Source organism: Alligator sinensis, unplaced genomic scaffold (genome assembly GCF_000455745.1).
Source record: "Alligator sinensis unplaced genomic scaffold, ASM45574v1 scaffold736_1, whole genome shotgun sequence".
Taxonomy (NCBI): Eukaryota; Metazoa; Chordata; order Crocodylia; family Alligatoridae; genus Alligator; species Alligator sinensis.
The window spans coordinates 351855-362584 of NW_005842561.1; the positions used below are offsets into that span (position 1 = coordinate 351855).

General features: G+C 39.8%; 1 protein-coding gene across 2 annotated transcripts in view; it reads left to right on the forward strand.

The window, feature by feature from the left end:
- Positions 1 to 10730, forward strand: part of PKN2 (protein kinase N2) — a 76890-nt gene that overhangs the window by 9472 nt on the left and 56688 nt on the right. For both annotated transcript variants that reach the window (XM_025214021.1, XM_025214022.1), the window contains one exon: positions 7932 to 8232. In XM_025214021.1, the coding sequence (XP_025069806.1) occupies positions 8001 to 8232 (232 nt within the window). In that variant the 5' untranslated portion in view covers positions 7932 to 8000. Of the gene's footprint in view, positions 1 to 7931; positions 8233 to 10730 lie in introns of those variants that run through there.

Sequence of the window (10730 nt, forward strand, 5' to 3'; positions counted from 1 at the left end):
TGCCAGTGGCTGTGCAGTGACGTCAGCCAGTGCCTTCAGTACCCTCGAATGGAGCTCATCCGGGCCTGCCGACTTAAATGCATCCAGTCCTTCCAAGTGACTCTGCAACATCTCAAGGTCAACACTTGGTAGTCTGGCGCCCTGCTGTTGCCTCTCTACAATCCCATTGTGAGACTTGTCTTGCCCCCCATTTAGGAACACTGAGGCAAAGAACTCATCGAGGAGTTCAGCCTTTTCCCCATTCAGTAGTGGTCCTATACTGCCCTGGGCCTTCCTTTTACTCCCTATATATCTCCCTAGATATCTGAAAAGGAGATCATCCTCCTGCTTTAATGCTAGCAGAAAGTGGTGTGACCCAGCAATGACTATGGCCCTAACAAATGGCATTTAGGTCTGGGTAGAAGCAGAATAGGGAGTGTTAGACGTCACTGGAGTATATGTATATGGTGGAACATTATTGAATTACTTATTCCAATCCCCTAATGTGATAAGCATGACTTTGGCACTCCTTTGTATCTACTCCCTGTATAATGTTTGCACATGGAACAGTCTCTAGGTTTTGTATCTTAAAGGACACATTATTGCATACATTGTCCTGATATTTTAGAGAGATAGCTAGAAACTAATCTGAAAGCTCATGAGAACCAAACCCCATTTAAGTCAGCATCCTAATTGAATTTATCCATGTGTAATTCAATGCATTATGGTTATCTGTAACTTTAAATAGCTTGTTGTCACAAAGATGAGAACTGTGACTAGGATTAAATTTTAAATCCTGATTTGCTGACATTATCTTGGAAAACTAATACCACAGTTTATAAAAACTTTGGGAACTGGGGTGGTTATTATTGGGTGGGTGCTGAAATCATGGCCATTTTGCTTGATAATGTAGACAATAAATCACACTTTTCTTTGAAGGAGTTCAGGGGAAAAAAGTGTTGTAATGGGCTAGATTTGTTCTTAAAATCAGACTTGTAGGATGGAAGAATTTCTATAAAGAACTTGTGAGAGTTTTGGCAACCACCTGACTTAAAATGGATAATAATTAAAAAAAAGAGGAAAACAACTTCCCCCCCCCCCCCCCCTTTTTTCAAACTCTGGGTTTGTATGGATGGTTCTGCAGTGCTGGGGAACATGAAAGTGAGGAGTTTCAAACCATTGTACATTAGTGTGACTGTGAATTTTCATGTAGAACTCTTTTTTTTCAAAGGCAAATTTTGAATGCATGCTAGCAGCAGCTTAGTCTCAAATTTAATTGTATCTGTCTCCATGAGCTCAGGTTATTTACGAGAATGAATAAAAACAATTGTTTTTACTTAATTAGATTTAAAGGTATTCTCAGTGTTGGAATAATCAACAAAATAAAATAATTATGATGGCAGACTACATAACAGATTGGCATTTTGCTTTTTTTCCCTTAAACTTCTTTAATAAATTAAAAATAGCCTGAAGAATAAACCAACACGGGAGAAGACTAATAGAAAATCATTGAATACTAAATTTGTGCAATTTAAAAAAAAAAATAAAAAATTATCTGAACCCAAAACATTAAATACTTTTTTGAGGATTAATATTAATAACTTCTGCTGTAAAATATTAACCACTTTCAAGGTAGAGCCTAAGCACGTATGCCACATGCTAGCATTTCCTTATTCTCATTTTCAGTACCCCTTCTTCCAACAATAGGGTTGATAAAGTATGCTTATCATAAAGCAGAGATCAGGTCATGAAAAGAGAAGGATATTTAAGGGCACAGGAACAGAAGCTAGTTACCAAGTGGCAAAAGGGGCTTTGCTGTCCACCAGCTGCTCTGGGGTACCTGCTCTTACCCTGTGGTAGCTAAGCTATCTTTCTGAATTAGTTGAGAGCTAAGCTGCTGCAGTGTGGTCTTTATTTGACAGGGTTAGTTGTTTGAAGTATACAGACACAGTTATCACAGAGTAGCTGACACAGTAAAGTCCTGCCCCTTTTATGGTAACAACTGTGTGCGCATGCTTTAAACAGCACCTTGTGAATAGTACAGGTCAGTGATTCTCAACCAGGGTGCTGTAGCACAATGAGGTGCTATGAGGTCTTTTTACAGGTGCTACACAATATTATCACTGCTAGGTGTGCAAACATCTATACATGATTTGCAGGATCAAACGAGAAATCCCATGGTATTAAAAACATTCAGACCTGTTGTGGTCTTCCTGAGTTCTTTGCTACAAAATTGCTTTGTTTAATACTGAAAAACAGGTAAGAGCAAAGTGCTAGTATTTTCTGAGGTAGTACTTAAATCTTATGAGCAGTGCTTTGAGTCTAATTAGATTGAGAGCCACTGGAATAAGTTCTTTATCTTGCCTATCAGCTGCCATAAAGCATATGGGACCTTAAGACTCCTTGTTCTCTACAAGAACTCCCACTACAACTTGTTCAGAAACCTTAATCCTCCTTTCAGTTATTTTATACAATTTATTTCTCATAGGAAACAATATAGATGCATCATGCTATCAAAAAAGTGTGTAGCATTCTCCCACTACTTGTCCTGGACTGTAGGTCTGCATTTTCCTGCTGGACATTTGAGTGTGTCATTTTAAATTGAAATAGATTCCATTTACTCAGTTGCACCACTGATACCCTCATGTCTTCAAGTTCATGCTGATCTTTGTCTCTCAAATTTCCATTGTACGTTGGATTTTTTTCATATATTTTTCCAAGTGGCTACGGTTATATGAGAGTAAATTCAGCTGGTTTCTGGATTACCATACAAACAGCTAGAATGTTAGATCTTTCTGAATTTCAGAGGGTGGCATCAGTAATAGTCCCCCCCCCCGTTTGGTATAAGGATTGCCCAAAAAAAAAAAAAAAAATAAAAAAAAATAAAAAAAAGCTACACAGTTAAGGTATGCCAAAAATGCTACCATTATTTTTAGCAAACATTCCAAAAAGTTTTTGTCTGGCACGAAGAAATTGCAGGTTTGTTTTGGTTAGTCTTTGAACCAGTGTTGAAATGGCCAGCTTGCCAGCCAGAGATGAGCTTGTATCCACTCGGGGTGCTTGCAGACTTAAAAACAAAAACAAACAAACAAACAAAAAACCTCCAGTGCTTTACTTTGAACTCTGCACATTTCTGTGCCAAGTCCTGCACATGCCCAGAAGAGGCAACGCGTTTCTTCAACCCAGCTCACCCAACATCTGTAGAGATCGGTTGCTTTAGCGGGCTTTTTTTGGCAGTTTTATCTAACAACTGATTGAATCTGCTTTAGATAAAAGTGCCAAAAAGCCCCACTGAAGCACCCTGTCTTTACTTCAGCCCAGTTCCGCAGCATCTGTAATGTGCCGCTGCTGCTTCCAGTAAAGCGCGCTTGGTTGGGCGGGGGGGGTGTTTGTTTTTTGTTTGTTTTTTCTTTAGTATCTGTAAGCAGTCTATGTCATTACAGTTGGATATCTAAACTTGAACCAGGGCCTAATTCACCCATGCAGTACAAGATTCCTCTCTGATCTTCCTATATTTCCAGCAGCGAAAGGACATGTCAAATAGGAGCCAGACTATTAGCAAAGAAACTAAATTTTGCAAAATATTTTTTCCATTTGCATCTGTCTGTCTGTAGACATCATATAGGATGTCTGTAGTACTAATGTGGGGTTGACCAGAGAGAACCAAACGATGTTGTTATGCTGGGATGCACTGTACAGACTTTATATGTGGTGCTACAAAACTTAATGCTTCAGAGAACTTCCCTTTTCATCCAGTAACATTTTTGTGGTGCTCCCAACATTACATTTTTTTTAGCAGTACAGAGATCATACATATCTGTCCACTCAACTTCTGTGGCACTGAGGATGTATGTATCGCTACAGATTTAGCACCTGTCTTGAGGTCCTTAATTAACCTAAGCCCTAAGGCATGTGAGCTTTCCCTCCCTTGTATTTTTACCTTGCTGCAGCCATGCACTAAATGTAGGACACCATCATAGTTAAATTTCTTCTTAAGCTCAAGTGGACTTGGGTAATATCAATTAATAAAAGAAGAACAGTTAAGCAATTATTGCCATCAACCTTCATGACTGATTGCATGGCTGCTTCCTTTCAAGAATTCCTCTAGCAGCAGCCTGTTAAGTTGCTGAGGTTAGTCTCTGGGGATGGGTGAGTGCAGGTGTGTTTTAATGACTGGCAAAGTTGAAAGTAACTCTGTACTGGATGATGTCAAGGAACAGGGAACAGAGTTTTTTTTTTTTTTTTTTTTTTTTTTTTTTTTTTTTTTTTTTTTACCTTAGTTCTGGCTGGACATCTTGGCTAAGTACATTTAAAAAAGCCTGAGGTTGAATCTATTCAGTCTTTGCAGCTTAGTCTAAACTGTGTAGATAGAACCGAGAAGCAAATGAACAGACGTTTACTCACTTTTTGATTCTGGAAATGCAGTAACATGCCTGTAGTAGCTCACGCCAGAAGCTGGGGGGTGCTACAGCATACCTCCCAGCCTGCTGGTCATTGCTGAATGTGAGGGAGAGAAGGAAGCTGGCACACTTTTCTCTCTCTCTCTCTCTCTCTCGAACAATATATATATATATATATATGACAATATTCCTTGTCATCTCATTTCACCTGTCCGGTTTCTTGGCACACCTGTTTTGCCACAACTTTACAGCAAATTTTCTTCAACTCAAGAAGCTTCTTAAACATTAGCACTGAAGTTTTTCATGTGCATATACACAGGTGCAATTTACGCGAACTGCAGTAAAACGCAATTTATTCCTTGTGTATGGCACTTCTGCATTGTCCTCTTTTAAAAGCATAATGTCACTGATTTTTGTTTGTTTTTTTCCAATTTGGCAAGGCTTTTAAAATCAAGTTATTTGTTGACTTTTTTAATTACTCTTTCTGCTGACCTGTTTGTCTGCGCAAACAAGTCAGTAAGAGCTTGATATAGTGTACTTGAATTGAAACATGAGAACTACCAGATGAGCCTCTTGCAAGTTGTGTCCTATTAATTTATCTAAAATGCCACAGTACACAGACTGTGACTTAATGTCTTATGCAAAAAATAAAAGGGTAATCTTACAATGGTTGAATATGTAGGGTGGGGGGAAGACTGCTCTGTGCTGTTATACTCTGAAATGAAGGTAGTATAGCTGCCTTAGCATGGCAGAGGCAATTAGGATGAATATCAGAATGGCCTCTGCTTAATTTCTGGAGAGTGAAGGTGGGTGAGAGGGAGAGAGGAGGAAGAATATATTGGTATACTCCTGGTGTTGACTGCTCCAGGGTAGGACAGCAAGACAACCTGATGGTTTAATTCTCTATTGTGCTGAAGAGACTGGTGTGACTGCCTGTGATATTAAAATTAGCATCAGGTGCTGATATTGGTCCGTAACAGATCTACTGATTCCAGTACTGAGTTTTTGTCAAGGGTGTTTGTACTTTGTTCTACACAAAGCTAAGCAAACTGAGATGTCCAGCTCTCCTAAGTTTAGGTTTAAACAGAAAGATTCACAGATGTCAACTACTAGTCAGATTTTTTTTTTTTTAAATTAAACTAAAAAAGGGCTCTCAGCATGGCAGAAGAATCTCTCTAAATTTAAATTCATTCAGAACCGATTCAATGACAATGCATTACAGAGTAAGATTAAAACCTGCTGAGTTCTGTCATGGGTAGGAGGTGATTGAGAACTTGGGACTTCTGTCATGCATTCAAGTTTTTCCTACATGTATGCAATAGGATAGGGTACTGACAACATGTGACGGCTTCCTTGAATAGTAAAGATTGTCTTGATCCCACTTCATGAATGTAAAATTACAAAGTCAAGGAAAACCTATTCTGAAAAACTATATATTGAAGCCTTCTGTATAAGCTTATTTAAGCCATAACTTTTTTAAAGACTTACTAGAATGCTCCCAGCCCTGAATAGTCTATAAAATGCCTGTCATTAAGATGCTTTCTTGAGGTGGCAAGTTGCATGCATCTACCTATATGTAGATGCCTGGCTGTTCAGAGGGGAAACCCCAGAATAAGCTTCTGTCACACAACTTGGTGTCATCAAATAAATCGCTCTTGCACTGTAATTGAATGACAAGTCCAGCTACAAATCATCTCATTTCAACAAAATCCACAGAATTTTGTAGGGTTTTCAAATTCCAAGTTTTACTGAAAGTAAAGGCCCCGCAGCTGTGTTCTCTGATGCTTTTGTTCAAAGTAGTTTTGTGTTAATCCACATCTACCTTGGCCATCAGGAGCTGCTTCTTTCTCCTAAGAATTGCACTTAAAGTTCTTGGCTTTATGGCTTGCCCCTTCTTTTGAACTTGCCAAGTAGTTCTGAGATCTCAAAGTCAACAAAGACATAGCTCTGTTGACTACCACTGTCCATGAGGTTAATAAATTTGAACACAGAAACCCTTTATACTTCACAGGACGAAGGCAGTGCTGAGACTCCATCTTAAATTCTTCAGTAGGGTATCATCTCTTTTTACTAAGCTTTCAACATGTCCACTACTCTCAAGCCCAGGAAACCTTTTCAGCATGCTTAGGAAATCTTCCTTACTAGGAAACCTGAGCTACAAGTGGCTATTCTACAGGCCATGTACTTATCCAACATTATATCCTAGAAAGGGAGACTAGGTCAGATCTCTTAAATTGGGAGAGCTGTTCTGCAATTACAGCTTGGTTAACTATGGCAAAGATTCTTCAGACCCTCTTCCCCTCATAACCTGGCTAGTCACTGTTTAATGAGTTCCATGTGGATAAAGATTCTTAAAGACTGAATACATGTTAAAAGAACTAGGGTTCTAAATATTTTTTTTGTCAGTGTGGAAGTTTCAACCTAGCTTCCATCTGCATGCCTTAAGTACCCATCTTTAGTAGGATCCAGAATTAGCTAGAGAACAGAAGTGGTTTGTTCTTGTTCATTCACTTGCACTCCCTTCCCCCTCATACTCATACTCATACTCACACTCACACACTGAGTAAAAGAGGGATGAATATGTGAGGCAAGGGCCTCAATGCAATCTGGTAGTCTGAAGATCCTGATTTTTTGCATGTGCACGAAGTCCACATACCAGGGTCCACGTGGACAAAACATTATGAAAACCCCAGTTACCTGTAAGCCTGGCAGCTGTTGTGTATTTCACTTTCTACTCATCCTTTCTATAAGATTGCAGGAACATATTTTGTTTAGGGTTTTTGTTTTTTTGTTTGTTTGGTTTTTTTTATATAGACATTATGGGCTGGAAGGAACCTTGCAAGATCATCAAGTTCAGCCTCAGAAAATTTCTCCCCTCTTTTAGCCCATCTTACCTGTAGTAAGAAGGAAAACTAACTTTTAGTTTAAAAATCTCTCTAAATAAAGCTTGAAAAGAAGCAAAGCTGTAAGATTAGAAACTTATAGAGTACGCGTTTTGTCTTATACACTACTGGAATATAAAAGTAACAGTATTTCTCTAAATCTCTGAAAATGTTGCTCTGACTTCTTAAATGTTGAATAGGGTAGAACTGTTGAACTTCTAGTAAATGTATAGGAATTAATCATTGTTAGTAATTGTAAGAATGAAACGTTATTTCCTAGATCCACTTAGTCTATTAAAACACACAATTAAATCCTGGAAAATTACAAATGTGGGTCATTAGCTCTGAGGAGTATAACTGCAGGGCATATGTGCATGACAAATCTAGAGGTATTTAAATCTCTTGCTGTTAAAAATAGACTCAGTAAAGATGTCACTAAATGTAAAACAAATCTGTTGGTTGTAAAATGCAACTCCATCACTGTGTAAAGTCTTATAGGCTTGTTGGTTCTTTGGGGCAGCATGACTGCTGGTAGTGGTTAGTAAATGGCTTCTCAAGGTATTGAGTATATTTTTTTTTGGAGAAAAGCCATGTGTTTTCATATGGAAAGTGCATCATCAAGCAGATCATTTCTCTATTTAATTATGGTTTTTTTTTCTTTTGCGTTTAGGGGGATGCTCGAAGTCTTCTGGTTTCTGAAAATCTGAGCCCTGGCCAAAAATTGGACTTTTCGGACACAATGGTACAACAGAAATTGGATGAAATAAAGGATCGGATCAAACGGGAAATAAGGAAGGAACTGAAAATCAAGGAAGGAGCAGAGAATCTCCGGAAGGTTACAACAGATAAAAAAAACTTGGCATATGTGGACAATATGCTGAAAAAATCAAATAAGAAGTTGGAAGAATTGCACCATAAATTACAGGAGTTAAATGCGCACATTGTTGTAACAGATCCAGAAGATGTAACAGGTACAGTACTTTAAAAGATACTGACTTTTTTTTTGTAGCTATAGATGTTTTGCATGCTTTTCTGTCCTCTATGTAAAGAGGTAGAAAAAATTCCTCTTTGGAAACTATTACCTGTAGCTTAAATTATTATTCATATACACTTGCATGCTTTAATTCAGTTTTATGTTTCTTGGTAAGTTCTAAATTGTAGTTTGCAGATGACTGGTATCTACAGAGCAGTAGCTGATGGTCAAGAGCCTGTTGAATAGTCACCTGTTTCTGGTATTTTCCTTCCAGTTGCTACACTGCTTGAGAGAATGCCTAGCTTGTTTAAATTGTCCTATTGTTGGTTTAATGTGTAAGCAAATACAGTGGAAGATGTATGACCAAATCCATAGACAAGCGGTTGTTGAGAACAAGCAAGACTGCTGCTATTACAATTGATGTGATGAAAGTGTTTAAGAACCCCTCTGCCTGAACAGTCTGAAACATTAAAATAATATATTTTAACTGGTGTATTTGATCTCACTCTAATTTTGTCTGGCTTGTGTATTTAAAAAAAAAAAAAAAAAAAAAAGGTTCCGTAGCATAACCATTTGATAAGTTTTAAAGATTTTTCCACACCCAGAGCAACAAGACGAATAGATTTCTTTTCTTCCACCTGCATGTTTTGGCTTACTCCCCTCAGTGATGTGGCTTTTAATTTCCTTCCTTCCTTCCACTGTTGCATAATATGTTCCTGAAGAAATCTGCTCATATTTGTCTCCTCAAAAGAGAATTTATTTTAACTTCAGTTAATATTTTGTTCTTTAACTTGTTTTGTATCAGTTGTTCCTATGGAACCTATACATTATGAAACACCATGTTCTGTTAATAACCTTACTTAAGTCTTAAGTTGTAGAATCTTCTGCAGCTTTTGAGAGAGCTTTTTAAAAAAAAAAAAAAAAAAAAAAGAGGTTGGTAGCTTTTGAAAGAGGTTTTCCTCACTTAAATGAAGTAAAGGAAAAACATCATACTACCCATACATGTCTTGTCTTCTTGAAGGTTTAAGAATCTGATGCAGTGATACGGATGAACATTGGCAAGATGGTACGATGAGCTAATGTTAAAATGCTAACTTGAATTTTAAGCCTAAAAGGTTGGCAAAAGTATCTGTCCATGACACAAACAGATTGGTAACATAGATTTGAGAAACTTGGGGTGATGGGTAAACAACTGATGTGCAAGGGGATGATGTAAGTTGCCCAGTAGTTCTTAATTTTTTTCTGTGTGTATCAAGAGGGCTGTCCCATGCTCTCTTCGAATAAAGCAGGGGTCGGCAGCCTATAGCCTGTAAAGAATATAATTTGGCCTGCAGCAGCTTAGGAGAATCAGCAGCATGCTTTAGTTTTGGCAGTCAAGGAAGCAACCTCAGGATCCTATTGTAACTGTCTCAGGGGAGGGCCCTTAATGTAGTCTACTGCCCCCGATGGTCAGTCCTGGCTTCTGGCCCTTTCTTTGTTCCAAAATGCCTACCCATGTTGCTTGCCACAACTCATTGGTATTGAAATTAGGGAATAGGCCATGAGTTGGCAAAATACCATCTGTGGGCCAGATCTGGTCTGTTCAACTGATTTAGAGCTGGCCCACAGGGGGGGCACCCACCCACACTCCCTCCTGTTCCCACTGGCCCTGTCCAGTATGTACAGTTTCCTGGTAAGGCTGCTCCCAGTGTGGCTGCAGCCACCTAAGTGCTCCTCAGCTCCCCTGTCCTCCAGTGACGGCTCCTCCTCCTGCCCCTGTTGTGCTGCTCTGGGGGGAGGGGGGAAGCTACAGCTGGGCAGCTCCTGCCCTAGCATGTGGGGCTCCAGCTCCTGGCCATCTTCTGCCTACTCTGTCCACCTGGCACAATGAGCAGCCACCTGTGGGTGGAAGATGGCCAGGAACTGGAGCCCTACACTGGGGCAGGAGCTGCCTGGCTGCAGCTGCTTCCCGCAGGAGTAGCATAGCAGGAGCTGTGCAGTATCTCGGTAAAGCTGCCCTGCAAAGCTGTGTACGCTGGCTGGGGCTAACAGGCACAGGAGGGAGCGTGGCACAGGCTGCCCCAGGTAGGAGTGAGGTGGGGTTTAGCCCCAGGTGGAATATTGTGGGGGTAACCATGGATCAGATTGGGGGCTGTAAACCCAGGGGGGACAACTGCCACTGCATTCTGCCCCCTCCTCCCACCCCCCCAGCCAGCTCCCAGGACTTGGCATCCTTGCATCCGCACGCTGCACCCCCTCCCCCCAATATACAAGAGTAAGACTATTTTGAGCTATTATACAATCATTTCTATATGCTACCCAAAAAACACAAGTACGGACAAGAAATATTTTGAAATTTAAATTATGTTTTAGTACAGGCTTGTCCAACATACGGCCCGCGGGCTGCCATGCAGCCCGTCAAGGCATTTTCTGTGGCCTGAGGTGCTGCGATGGAAAACGAAAGTAAACACTGTTTACTTTTGTTCCCACCCCTTGTCCCTCCCCCAGCCCCTCCGC